Source organism: Schistocerca serialis, chromosome 2, assembly GCF_023864345.2.
Source record: "Schistocerca serialis cubense isolate TAMUIC-IGC-003099 chromosome 2, iqSchSeri2.2, whole genome shotgun sequence".
NCBI lineage: Eukaryota > Metazoa > Arthropoda > Insecta > Orthoptera > Acrididae > Schistocerca > Schistocerca serialis.
This window is the reverse complement of record NC_064639.1, coordinates 930283943-930299343: the sequence shown is the minus strand read 5'-3', so window position 1 is coordinate 930299343 and position 15401 is coordinate 930283943. Positions and strand designations below refer to the sequence as shown.

General features: G+C 39.8%; 1 protein-coding gene across 1 annotated transcript in view; it reads left to right on the top strand.

The window, feature by feature from the left end:
* Positions 1 to 14753, top strand: part of LOC126456525 (agrin-like) — a 1113065-nt gene extending 1098312 nt beyond the window's left edge. The window contains exons 27-28 of the mRNA XM_050092274.1: positions 12967 to 13114; positions 13913 to 14753. Coding sequence (XP_049948231.1) covers positions 12967 to 13114; positions 13913 to 14073 — 309 coding nt within the window. The 3' untranslated portion in view covers positions 14074 to 14753. The remainder of the gene's footprint in view (positions 1 to 12966; positions 13115 to 13912) is intronic.
* The last annotated feature ends 648 nt before the right edge of the window (positions 14754 to 15401 follow it).

Below are 15401 nucleotides of genomic sequence, written 5' to 3'. Positions count from 1 at the left end.
CACAGTGGCATATGATTCCATAAATGCTGCTGCTTTTGATTTCCAAGGATTTGAACATTAAAACTTCTTACAAAGACACTCAGTTTGGCAAAGATCTACAGAGGAGGGTGTAAGCAACAAGGTGCATTCCAAATATAATTTCTGATAATCAGGGCAAGAGATTATTAATCTGACCACTCCATGCACAGAATTTTTGCTGTTAAAGATATCTGTCTGTGAAATGAGTCCTATTGTTTTCTAAGGAAGAAATTTTTCTTACTGAATGGGCTTGGGACTACACTTAAACCTCATATATGCCATCCCTTCATACATATAGTCACAGTTTCAATTATAAAGGCATGGAGGCCTGTGTATTTACCCAGAGGGACAACAATGTCCACACCTACAGCCACCACCACATAAATACTGCCTTATCTGAAATCATCTATTTCATGGATGTTTGATAGATAACATTTTTGTAGACTTATCAAACCACACCATTTCCTTTTACTCTGTGAGTTAAACTAAGACTTATTTGTGCAGACACAGTCATCTATTGATCTACAGACCAGCATACATGTTATAGTACCCACAGCAAAAACTGTCTAATTTGATGATTTGTCAAGTTTACAAATACGGCTGTTTGCCAGGTATGTGTTTGAGATCTTATGCAAACAGTACTATATCAGTCTTCCTGTGCCTGCAGAAATGGCAAACTCTACTTGGGATGGCTTCATAACCCTTCTCCTTCAAGGACATTGGTGTTCGTTACAAGCTTTTACAAACATTCTGGATATCAAATCTGTTGTTAAAAGTAGTTGCCACAGTGTGTGAACACTGAAAGTACAGACATATAACTACTTTCTACCTGTTCCTGAGTGTGACCTACCTCTGGCTCTCAGCCCCATGTGGATCATTTATGTGTCTTGTTTGTACTTGTGAATATCACTGTTATTCCCAAATTTAGATGGGTTGTTGATAATTTCATAAATGTTTATTATCAGCCGTACAGTATATATGTACTGTGGGGGTGCAGTTAATGTTCCCATCTGCTTAAAGAGATAGCTGCATGATGTACTTGTGTGAACTCTACGCACATTTCTTATTACTTTATTTTCTACAATGAATACTTCTTGAGCAAGTGAGGAGTTACCCCACAATAATAACCCATAAAGAGATCAATGAACCAAAATATGCAAAATTTGATTATAGTAGGAAAGTCCTTGGTCTCACCACTTTATATTTTGAGTAAAAATCATCAGTAATGGCGGCCGAAGACTTCCAGCATAAGGAGTCACCCTCATTCAGCCAACGGCCTTTCAGAGAGGTCAAAGGAGTGGACAGAGATTCAGGGCACTCTCTTGCCCTTGAGTGGGAAACTGTCCCAAAGGCAGAAGAATCACCAATGATCAATGGCATGAGGATGCAGAAGGCAACGGGAACCACTGCACTAAAGACACATAACGTGTATGGTTCAAATGGCCCTGAGCACTATGGGACTTAACTTCTGAGGTCATCAGTCCTCTAGAACTTAGAACTACTTAAACCTAACTAACCTAAGGACATCACACACATCCATGCCCGAGGCAGGATTCGAACCTGCGACCATAGTGGTCGCGCGGTTCCAGACTGTAGCGCCTAGAACCACTCGGCCACCTTGACCGGCCATAATGTGTATGCACAAACCATGTGGCCAGCAATTGAAAGGCAACATGATGATCTCTCCATTGGCAAAAGGTTCCAGAATAGTCCCCCATTTCAATCTCTGGAAGGGGACTGCCAAAAAGGAGATGACCATGAGAAAAAGACTGAATAACCAATGAAAAGATAACATTATTTTCTGGTCAGACAAATATAGGGCAATATCAACTCAACTGAGGGAGTCTGGAGTGACTACTCATGGCACAGTGTGTTCTCTCAACAACAAAATTACACCATCGTCAAGAGTCAGTCTATGGCACAGCACAAACTAATTACAGATGGGACCCAACGCTCGAGCTGGTAGCCATTCCGGCCACCCCTGCAGAATATACTGCCATGCCTGGAGAAGAATAGGCTTGGAGCTGACTGCGAGACAAAGCAGGAGCCCATAATAGGTAACCAGTTCAGTTTCGCTTGAGCTTTGTCATTGAGTTTAACTAAAGGACTTCATCCTGATCAACCCGCAGGAAGGTGTGAGAGAGCACTAGCATTATAGTGCTGAGCAGTTGAACAGAAGTGAATTGCATAGCGATAATGACTGAGGAACAGTGCCCACTGTTGAAATGTATGGGCCGTTTTGTCTGGCAGATGTGCCATAGGGCTAAAGAGACTGACTAAAGGACTGTCAACAATAAATAGGTGAAACTTAACAGCATAGAGAAACACATGAAGCTTCTTGATGGCATAGTTAATATCAAGTGTTTCCTTCTCAATGTAAGAGTCTTTCTTATGTGCCACATTGAGCGTCATCAAGGCAAAAGATATTGGCTGTTCAGAACCACCTACAATGTGATGGGACAGTATAGCCACAAGCCATACAGAGATGCATCTGTAGCCACAACAACCTGTCAAACCAGCTCATATGTGGCGGCCACAGCGCACAATGAAGACTATCTTTCAAATTCTTGAATGCTTATTCACAAGTATGACATGGCTTTTTTGAGCAACTGATTTAGAGGATATGCCATGGTATCTGCCCACAGTTTAAATTTGTGGCAGTATGAAACTATACATAAAAGTACATGAAGCTCCTTCACATCAGCCCAACAAGGAAGGACCTCAACAGCTGCAGTACAAGGTCTACCAAAAAAATTCCAGAACTTCATCCACAATTTTTTTCTACACTTACCTTTACTTATTGAGTGTCGTCTTCTTCAAAACACTCTCCTCACAACTGATGCACTGCTCCCAACACCGTTTCCACTTCTGGAAGTAGTCCTGTTATGCCTCTTGCAGGACGTGAATTTTCTTTTATCTCATCTATTGTTGCAAATCTTTGTCCTTTCAATGTGATTTTCCACTTTGGAAATTAAAGAAAAGTATACAGGAGCCAAGTCTGGAGACCACAGAGGGCAAGACAGCATGGTGATTTCATTTTTTGTGCGATAGTCTCGCACCAACAGGGATGAATGTACGGGTGCATTATTGTAATGCAAAAGCAATGAATTGCCTCACCACATTTCAGGCCGTTTCTTCTCAAATTTTCTCGCAGGCATTGCAACACATCCCAATAGTACTATCAATTAGCAGTTTGTCCCTGTGGCATGAATTCATGATGAACTAATCCTTCTTCAAAGTCAAAGAAAACTATCAGCATGGCTTTGACATTTGACCTGACCTGATGAGCTCTTTTTATCTTGGAAAACCTTTCCTGACCAATTGTGAAGATTGAACCTTGGTCTCAAAATCATAATTGTAGACCCATGTCTCATCATCAGGTGTGATTCTCTTAACGAACATCTAGTTCTGATTTGCACAACCCAAAAGCTCTCCACAGATTGCAAAGTGAAGGTCTTTCTGGCCTTGAGTCATGAGCTGTGGGACAAACTTGGCGGCAACACAGTGCACTCCAAGATGCTGTCAGTCTTCGATTCTCATGCACAATTTCACTGACATTTGTGACATGAGCATCATCGATAGACTTTGAAGGGCGTCCTGAATGAGGGCCATCTTTAACTTCTGTCCAGCCATTTTTAAACCATGTGAACCATTCATAACACTGAGTATGACTTAATCACTCATCACCATAGGCTCCCTGCATCAGATGGTGTGTCTCTGTAAAGGTTTTCCTCAGTTTCACACAAAATATAATGCAGACATGTTGCTCCTCTAACTCTTCCATCTCAAAATTCGCAAACTCTGCAACACAACGTTCTACTCAATACAGCACTTAACAATAACTAAAAGACATATAACAATGAAACTTCCAGAAGTTACACATTAAACAAAGGTGTGTGCAGGGATGACAACCACATTTTGCTCCAACACACCACTGGTGCGAAATTACAAATGTTCTGGAATTTTTGAACAGACCCCATATGACTGTTTGTCAGCTGGATCCCTCTATGGGAAATGACACGACCCACATATTCAACAGAGATTTGGAAGAAATATGGCTTATCTAAATGGCACTTGAGACCCACATCTGACATGGTCTGATACAGAAGCCACACGTTGTAGCGATGGTACTTGGTGGTGCAACCTGTGACAACAATGTCATCAAGGTAGTTGATACAACAGGAACACAATGTGCAAGTTGCTCCAACAAAAGTGGAGAAAGGGCCAGTGTGCTTGTAATTTCAAAAACTAACCAGCCTTACCTGTCGAGACCATTTGATGTGTTGACGACAAGGAGCTGTTGCGACTCTTCATCCAGTGGCAGTTGTAAATAAACCTCTGCCATATCCAGCTTAGAAAAATACTGTCCCCCTACCAGTTTTGCCATGAGTTGTTGTGGGTGTGGGATGCAGTATGAGTCAGCCCCAGACTGTGCATTAATCATCACCATGAAATCACTGGAAAGACGGAGCTTGCCAGTTGGTTTCTTGATAACATAGTTCAATGACATCCAAAGCAGTCAGCCTATCGAGTGCTTTCTTAACTTAATCATTAAGCGTGAGCAGTACTGGCCTGATTTTGAGAGGAGGGGGGGCGGGGGGGAGGGAGGGAGTGAGGACACATTTCTATCACGGTTTTAAGAGAAAATCTGTGACCTTGCCTAACCCAGGCAGAGAAAGGACAAGGACAAAATATTCCTTGCACAGTTAATCCACTTCTTGATAGGGCACATGATAAGAAATGCAGCACATCAAATCAGTGAGAGTGAATCTAAATGCTGTAAAAGCATCCAAGACAAACAAATTTTCCACAAATGCACTGTCCACCACAAGGAATATCAATGGGCGGACACCACCCTGTATGTCATCTCTGCCATAAACTGTCCAAAAATAGGGATTTGTTACCAGTTGTAAATGACAAAACAGCGTGAAGTAGAAGACACCGCAGGGGAGCCAAGGCACAGATATGAGTCAGAATTAAGAAGCGAAGTCACCCCAGCTGTATCCACTTGTAATCGTAGGGGTGTCCATTCATACGCACATTGATGAACAATTTGTCAGAAGAGTTTCAAGATTACAAGAATGAAATTTTCACTCTACAGTGGAGTGTGCGCTGATATGAAACTTCCTGGCAGATTAAAACTGTGTGCCGGACTGAGACTCGAACTCGGGACCTTTGCCTTTCACGGGCAAGTGCTCTACCGAATGAGCTATCCAAGCACGACTCACGCCCCGTCCCCACAGCTTTACTTCTGCCAGTACCTCACCTCCTACCTTCCAAACTTTACAGAAGCACTTCTGCGAATCTGCAGGACTAGCACTTCTGAAAGAAAGGATATTGCAGAGACGAGGTACTGGCAGAAGTAAAGCTGTGGGGACGGGGTGTGAGTTGTGCTTGGGTAGCTCATTCGGTAGAGCTCTTACCCGCGAAAGGCGAAGGTCCCGAGTTCGAGTCTCGGTCCAACACACAGTTTTAATCTGCCAGTTTCAAGATTGTCACATGTGAGGCTAACAATTTTAATGCCCATTGCCTGAGAGTTCAAATCCTCAGCCGGAGCTGACCGAGTGTGATGTATCCCCACAATATTCTTCTTACAGTGACGGCAAGAAGCCTAACACTGAGGCTAACTAACCTAAGGACATCACACACATCCATGCCTGAGGCAGGATTCAAACCTGCAACTATAGCGGTTGCACGGTTCCATACTGTAGCACCTGAACCGCTTGGCCACCCTGGCCAGTGTTGACATCATCACTTTATCCAAAAACACACATGAATTATCAACTTCAATTGTCACCACTGATGTTGTAACTACACATACAAATAAATACATGTATTGGATGATCAAAAAGTCAGTATCAATTTGAAAACTTAATAAACCATGGAATAACATAGATAGAGAGGTAAAAATTGACACACATGCTTGGAATGGCATGGGGATTTATTAGGATAGCGCTCCACCCCATATTGCTAGACGCGTGAAAGATCTCCTGCACATGTCGTTTGGTGATGATCATGTGCTTAGCAGCCACTTTCGTCATGCTTGGCCTTCCAAGACCCCAGACCTCAGTCCATGCGATTATTGGCTTTGGGGTTACCTGCAGTCACAAGTGTATCATGATCGACCGACATCTCTAGGGATGCTGAAAGGCAACATCCGACGCCAATGCCTCATCATAACTCCGGACATGCTTTACAGTGCTGTTCACAACATTATTCCTTGACTACAGCTATTGTTGAGGAATGATGGTGGACATATTGAGCATTTCCTGTAAAGAACATCGTCTTTGCTTTGTCTTACTTTGTTATGCTAATTATTGCTATTCTGATCAGATGAAGCACCATCTGTCAGACATTTTTTTAACTTTTGTATTTTTTTGGTTCTAATAAAACCCCATGTCATTCCAAGCATGTGTGTCAATTTGTACCTCTCTATCTACATTATTGCGAGATTTATTCAGTTTTCAAATTTATACTGACTTTTTGATCACCAGGTATAATATTAAAATTAATTTAACTCTTAACCTGGAACATCTCTTAAACATGCCTAACTAGAAACATGCAGTCTCATAGACCTTGTTATATTTTTTATCATATAACTCCACATTAGCTGACAAAAATTAAGTGAGTAGTCAACTACTTTATTTTATAATTAGATGAAATACTATTCAGCACTTAGAAAGAATTTATGTTATTTAAAATTAACGGAAAACATCATGAGTATCTCTAGTCATTTAAAACAAGTCTTCAAATGATGGTTAATATTGTTACACTGATCACAATATTCGTGATTAAAATGAAAGATTGCAGAAAATATAAATGAACGTAATAATAAATTAATTGAAAATATTAATTATTAGAGCTTTTGCAAAGTCAAAACACATCTTCCCACTACATTTCCAGGCAACTTGGTTGGTCACATTTGGTGCACTTATACGCCATTTTCCTTTACTTTGAGGTAAGATACTTCACTCAAGTGTTACTCTTTTCTGTTCTATGACTTGGTATAACTCCAACATGACATCATCAAATAATTCTCCTATATCTGAGATTCAGATCACCGAAGTTAAGCACTGTCAGGCTGGGCTAGCACTTGGATGGGTGACCATCTGGTCTGCCAAGCACTGTTGGCAAGCGGGCTGCACTCAGCCCTTGTGAGGCAAACTGAGGAGCTACTTGATTGAGAAGTAGCAGCTCCAATCCCAGAAACTGACATACAGTTGGGAGAGCAATGTGCTGACCACATGCCCCTCCATATACACATCCAGTGATGCCTATCTTCTGAGGATGACACGGCTGCCAGTCAGTACCATTTGGCCTTCATGGCCTGTTTGGGAGAAGTTTAGTTTCTTTAGTTTTATTCCGCCTTCCAAATTGTGTTGTTGATGTGTTTTTCTTGCTCGAACAGACTCTGAGTCTCAATGTTTCCACTTGAAATTATCTTCGTTATAAGACTGTTTATGATGACTAGTTACCTGTGGTACATGCCACAACAGGCTCTTCCTGCAATAAAGCATTTTCTTCACTACTATCATTATTTGTTTCATGGTGACCCTCAGCTACCTTAAAATCAGAATCAGCATCAGGCATCAGAAACATCAAAAATTTTGCTGTAATTCCCATTTTCTTCTTCATTTATTTCACATAATTGCTCTTGTGCCCAAGCTTCAAAGTTCAGATCAACTGCTGAGATATTCCTCTTAGTCAGTTCATGCTACAGTTGAAAAGTAACATAAATTCATGCATATAATAAAATGGTATAAAATAAGAAAATCTGAAAAGTCAATTGAAAGAAAAATATGGACACATCAAAAAAAGTTTTGCATCACCTCAGTTCTGAGAGTTCCAAAACCTGTACAGAAAACTGGAACAGAGATCAACACAAACATCATTTTCGCCCTTTTTATTGAGCATCAAAAACTACACACTGCATTTTGTAGCACCATACAATGAGACCTTCAAAGGTGGTGGTCCAGATTGCTGTACACATTGGTACCTCTAATACTCACTAGCATGTCCCCTTGCACTGATGCATGCCTATATTCATTGTGGCATACTATCCACAAGTTCATCAAGGTACTGTTGGTTCACATTGCCCCACTCCTCAACGGCAACTCAGTGTAGATCCCTCAGAGTGGTTGGTGGGTCACATCATCCATAGACAGCCCTTTTCAAGCTGCCCCAGGCATGTTCAATAGGGTTCATGTCTGGAGAACATGTGGCCACTCTAGTTGAATGACGTCGTTATCCTGAAGGAAGTCATTCACAAAATGTGCACAAAGGGGGTGCAAATTGTCGTCCATGAAGATGAATGCCTCGCCAATATGCTGCCGATATCATTGCACTATCCGCTGGAGGATGGCATTCACATATTGTACAGCCATTATGGAGCCATATTGTACAGCGATTATGGAGCCTTCCATGACCACCAACAACGTACATCAGCCCCACACAATGCCACCCCAAAACAGCAGTGAACCTCCACCTTGCTGTGCTTGCTGAACTTTGTGTCTAAGGCGTTCAGCCTGACTGGGTTGCCTCCAAACACATCTCCAACAATTGTCTGGTTGGAGGCAAATGCGACATTCATCAGTGAAGAGAACGTGATACCAATCCTGAGTGGTCCATTCGCATGTTGTTGGACCTATCTGTATGAAGCTGCATGGCGTCGTGGTTGCAAAGTTGGACCTTGCATGGACATCGGGAGTAAAGTTTCAATCACGCAACCTATTGCGCACAGTTTGAGTCTTAACGTGACGTCCTGTGGCTGCACAAAAAGCATTATTCAAAGTGGTGGCATTGCTGTCAGGGTTCCTCCAAGCCATAATCCATAGGTAGCGGTCATCCATTGCAGTAGTAGCCCTTGGGCGGCCTGAGCATGGCATCTCATCGACAATTCCTGTCTCTTTATCTCCTCCACATCCGAAAAACATCGCTTTGGTTCACTCCAAGATGTCTGGACACTTCCCTTGTTGGGAGCCCTTCCTGGCACAAAGTAAAAATGCTGACACAGTCAAACTGCGGTAATGACCATCTAGGCACAGTTGAACTACAGACAACACAAGCTGTGTACCTCCTTCCTGGTGGAATGACTGGAACTGATCTGCTGTTGGACCCCCTCCATCTAATAGGCACTGCTCATGCATGGTTGTTTACATCTTTGGGCAGATTTAATGACATCTCCGAACAGTCAAATGGACTGTGTCTGTGATACAATATCCACAGTCAACCTCTATCTTAAGGAGTTCTGGGAACCGGGGTGATGCAAAACTTTTTTTGATGTGTGTATAACACTTAGAAACATGTAGCTATCGAACTTTACCTCATTATTTCATATAATGTGAAACATGCAGTCAGGCAGGGAACCACTTTCATGCCCAGTTCTAAATAACACAGTTTATCATTAGACTGACAAAGTCAATACGATTGTTGAATGCTGATTAACACGCAGCAAGTATCAAAACAAAGACACTGAAAAAGAGAGACTGTGGTATTTTGCAGTGCTACCACAATCAGGGCTTAAAATGAATAATGGGTCTGAGAGACCAATGTTTCAGGTTAAGGGATAATGAAAACACAGTTGGGAAGTTCCATACAAGTCCAAGAACAATGCCAGGCTGAGTCTAATTAGATACTGAGAGACCCGAGAGCACGGTCAAGTGAACAAATCCTAATGGAATGAGGAAGAATGTACTCTGCTGTGGTGGAATTGTAATGTAGATTGCAAGTCAATTTCTTGGACTGACTGTGTTCGTCGACCTTAGTGGGAAGCTGCCTTTGATGGTTGATTGTGCCACCACCTGGTGGCCAGACCTGGGTCACTGGGTGCTGTTGTGGGCGACTGCAATTATAACAAGATGAGCCAGCAGCTTGCGTCCTTTTACAGTAATGGCCAGTGAGCTGATAGTGCAACCTGAGTGGTAGACAAGGGTTTTTTTCAGCCTCTGAAACAAATGCATTGTCAGTCATGACACATTATGTTTAAACTTGAATATATATTAAAAAGTGTATTTTTAGAATTGATTATGATAAGCATAAGGTATCCTCCAGTTCCTGGTAAACAACCCATAATATGTTTGGAACACGATATTTGCATATATCTGTCAGGCATCTCCCTTTAAAGTTTTAAGTGTGTGTCATCCATTTCAATACAAGCTTCACAGTAGTTACACACATGCTGTTTTACTGTTGCTAATGCTTATGATGAATCCAGTGGCAGTAGCTATTGTAATCTCGCAGATCATACATGCCTTTCACTATTCATTGCATAAACACTTGGTACACTTCCAAAAGATAAGATCCAGTGTATTTTAGGCTCTGTGGCCAAGGAGACCCAGCCACAAGTACACTGTATTGAGGCAAACTGGTCATGGTAAACACTACCGAATTGTTGCCACATAATATAAGGAAGAAAAAAAGGCATTTTTCATCATTATGCATAAACTGCATTATAGTCAATATAGTCAACAAAACTACTTACCATAAAGATGACATGTCAAGAATGAGATTTTCACTCTGCAGCAGAGTGTGCACTGATATGAATCTTCCTGGTAGATTAAAACTGTGTGCCGAACCGAGACTCGAACTCGGGACCTTTGCCTTTCACGGGAAAGTTTGGAAGGTAGGAGATGAGGTACTGGCAGAATTGAAGCTGTGAAGGCGGGTTGTGAGTTGTGCTTGGGTACCTCAGTTGGTAGAGTACTTACCCATGAAAGGCAAAGGTCCCAAGTTCGAGCCTTGGTCCGGCACACAGTTTTAATCTGCCAAAAAGTTTCATGATATATCAAGTTGCAGACAAGTAGAACTAAAAGATACTTATACATTAGCTTTTGGCCACAGCTAATTGGCATTCCAATCCGAACCGCTGGAGACGGTAGTTACACGTGCGTGAGGCATGCTTACTTGTGTGAATGAATACGTGTGTGTGTGTGTGTGTGTGTGTGTGTGTGTGTGTGTGTGTGTGTGCGCGCGCGCATGCGTGCATGCGTGCATGCGTGTGTGTGGTGTGTGTGTGTTTCCTAAAACCTTTTAGTTGCACCCATCTGCAGCTTAATGTGTCATCTTCACAGCAATTAGCAATCTATATATTCCTTGATTTATTGATATTCCAACCTGGAGATTCCATTGTTTGATTTAGTAAACAGTGCTTTATATAAAGTTTTTTCCCTCCTATGCCTCAGGAACAGCATACCAAAGTACTTACTATTATTTATTTGACACCTTGTACATAATATCTACTTCTCCTGTTACCAAATTATGTATATTTATTCCCCTCATTTCATAACAGTTAAAAGCAGTTAAAACTCCACATCACTCACATCAACATTTTGCAAAATACAACACATGTTACTTGCAATATACTCACACTTAGTAGACCTGCAGAAGGACTATTAATCAAAGGCTTAATTTTTAAAACTGTATCTTAATGGCAGTAATATTTGATAAAAGCCTTATTGAGTCTGTGTGTTTAACCTGTTTGTTCTCAGTGACCACTACATTTGATAAACAGATTCCTATACCAGTTCACTGGCAAAACCAATAAAGATACCTCATATGAGAATGGACACAGATTTGAGAAAATATAAAGTGAATATTTTTAGTTGAAAATATGATTATTCATGAAAAATATAGCCTTGCTGAGAATAACAAACTACAAAATAAGTCTTTTCCTTCTTTCCCTATGCAAATCATTTGTGAGTAAAGGACACAACTGACTGAATAGTGGAAACATTGTGTCATTCACAAGAACACAAAAAAGAATGTAAACACACACACAAACACAAACACACCTGTGCTATTTGTATTTACTGTAATACTTGTGGTCACTTATAGTAATCTTTACACCAATTTTAAATTTTGTTAATCTATAATGAAAATCTGTTGAAATCTTTCAATAACTTTTGTACTTCTATTGCCATTGGAGCATTTGTATCTTCTTTTCCAGTAGGATGCTTTTAAAACTAATGACAGCGAAATATGTTTTCAACATATTCTGATATACAGCCCACAATAATCAGATTATGTGCGACACATTAAATTTGTTTGCCGAACTGGGTTTTGACCCCTTATGAATAATTACTTACACTAAGCATAAATAAGGGACTGTCTCAAAGTGTTTGTTTCTTACACCTCCTCCCCTTTCCTTCCAAACTCTACAAAGACTTTCCCATGGTGCTGTGAGAATACCACATATGCATGAAAGTTATAGTAGGAAAGCTCTGACAGAATGTAAATACTTTAGGAGTAAATGAGGCAACTCACTGAAAAGCAGAAGCACTGAATCATCGACAGGGACATACAAGCATATAGCTTTCAGAATAAATCCCTCGTCAAGCCGGAGTACCTGTCCTCCCACAACAAGAGTTCATGTGGGGGTGGGGGTGGGGGGAATAGGGGAGGGGGGATGAGTAGGGGATGGGGGGAGAGGCATGCATGCATACATGTGTCTGTGTACTCAAGAAAGAATTTATTTCAAAAGCTATCAAGTTTTCTTCCTTTTTTATGTCCCTGTCAGTGACTCAATGCTTCTGCTTTTTCAGTGAGTGGTCTCCTTTACTTCTAAAGTATTTACATGTGTGTGAAAGGATATAGTAGGGAATCTGCTTTATCCAAATCCTCAGAATACTTTCTGAGAAAGAAATCTTTTGCCATGTGCAAAATATTTGTTGCATTGATCACATGTACAAAGTTAAGTGTGCTGGATGATGTTTCAGACATGAATCTCTGCCTCTTTCTGGCAGAAGGATTTCTTTCTCTATAATAATTTTTTTATGTTTGCTTCTCTCTCTCTCTCTCTCTCTCTCTCTCTCTCTCTCTCTCTCTCTCTCTCATATGAGACTATGTACAACCTTATTACTCAGTACTACTTAATTTAAACAAAAGGTCCACATATCTGACACTAATTGCATCCATAATTGGCTCATCACTGCTTTGTTTCATATGTTTCAGGTTTATGTCAGTGATGGTGCCTGGCATACACTCATAGCCTACAGAAGACAAAGACATGGCTTCCTTCAAGTCGATGATGAGAGTCCTATCAGAGCACTGGCACTCTCTGGGCCTGTGAGACTTCACTCGAATGGGTGGCTTTGGCTAGGTCTGTAGAAGCAAACCTTTCTTGTAAATCATACACTTAACTTTTTGGCAACATTCTACTAAAATCTGCAGTAAACACATTAAAATTTAGCACTCACTGTAGACTTTACAATTTATGGACTTAAAAACTCATGAAACTGAGGATAGTGCTCATTATTTGCGCACTCTCTTTGAAGAGAGTACTTAGATCAAAAATGACAAACAGTATATGCAACAATAGATAATACAGAATTGTGGATACTTGCTGCTTTTATAGGCTGCAACATTTTACTTCTGAAGGAATAATTTCAGACTCAGAAGTGTGCGATTTTAGGTTTCTGTCAAATTTTTGCTAATTGAGAACTTTTAATTCTTCAACAAACTTATTAATTTTGATTTATTAAATCTGTGCCTTGGGCGTTTCACTGTTTTTGATTACTGTAAATTATTTTTTTAAGTTTTGATTATGATGAGTTTTTAATTGCATGATTTATTTGCCTGTTGAATGGTTTCACAGAAAATGATGCAGACTGCAATGAATACCCAAAGTGTAATACAGTTCATTACCTTTATTTTATTGTAAACCAATCAACATTTTAGTCATATCAAATTCTGATGATAAATGTAATACACCAAGCCACACAGATTTGAAGAATTAGTCAGTAAGTTCAATGTCTCATCATATGCACATCTACTGAATTTGAGCACTATGAGTTAGTCCACAGTTAAAAAATTTATATCAATTACAAGCTTAAGAATAGATGATAATGCTTTGCTTGAAAGAAACACATGGTCATTAATTACATCCTATTTAAAACAGGTGGTGCTCCAGTCCTACCTTCTGGCTTGCCTACTGCATACTACACTGGATTTCAGGGCTGCATACAGAAAGTTAAAATTTCAAAGAAAGAATTTGACTTGATACAGCACACCAGACACCAGAAGACAGTGACAGAATACTGCCATGAAAATGATGTATGAACTGCATGAGTGAAAAGAAGAATGAAAAGACATCTGAAGAGAAGAGACCAAGGAAAACAAAAGAAAATGAAAATACCTTGAGTGTTAAATCATTTGTACCACACAGAGAAGGAAATTATGAAATACCAGCTCAAAGAGTCTTTTATTTTGTTTTTGTGTTGTTTTGTAATAAGTGAATCTCTTAACACAATAAGACAAATTTCATACATTTTAGTATGAATATGAAGCAACCACAGAAGTGCTATCTTAGTTTTTTACGTGACAGTTTTTGAAGGCAGTGTGCAACTGACAGTTTATATATTTATGAGATCTGGTTATTTCATTGCTTACTATCTGTAACCTAATCAGACTGGTTTTGACTCTCCAGTAATAAGAGGACATTTAAGGATACTCCTAACAAATTAATAATTAACTGAAGTTATGGTGCTTTTCTGTTCGTTTGACAGATTTACTGCCATGCAACTGTGTCTAAATCAGGGTCACAGTCTTGACTGATACATTTTATGTCATATTTTTTTAAAAATAAAATGGATGAATTTGATGGTAACAGTCCATAAGTCTTTAAGAAAGAGTGCTATTTGTTTTGTAGTAAAATGGAAGAGTGTGACAGATGCTAAAATTATATATACATATACATATTCCAAGTTATATTTTATAATATACAGAATGAAAATTGTGAATTTTAAAGGTTCATTTCTATTTTGATCACATGACTTTTGGATGTCCAATGCCTGAGACATTTAACTACATCACCTCAAATGTGAAAACTACTGAATAGTACTGTACAAGTCTTCTACAAAAAAAGTACAGTATTATTGCCAGGATAACTTATTACATTTACCGTTTCCAGTATTTATTCAATTATTAACAGGTCTGCATTACTCATCAGCCATGAGTGGAAAGACTGCATCAATTTTAAAACATTAATAAAATACAATGCAAATAAAAAGTGACATTACAACTATTTTAAACAAATTAGACATTTTAATCTAGAATAAATTTTTGATCGACATACATTTAATTAAAAGATTTGTGGAAATGACAGTCCACAATGAATTGGGAGCAGTATTCGCAACACATACTTCATTAATTTACTAAAAGAATACATATGACACATGACAGAAGATACATGGAAGAGATCAAAGCAAGAAGATAATAGTGGGAAAACAGAGTACAGTAGAAACCTGTCAGTGAGGAAAACGAAAGACTACTATGTAAACTGAGCTTGGATGAGGGAGAAAGGAAAGGGAAATGAAGGAACTTTCGGTGTCATCTGCATCAGAACTTTATGCAGAATCAGCAGCAACGAGAGAAAATGTGTGCTTGAC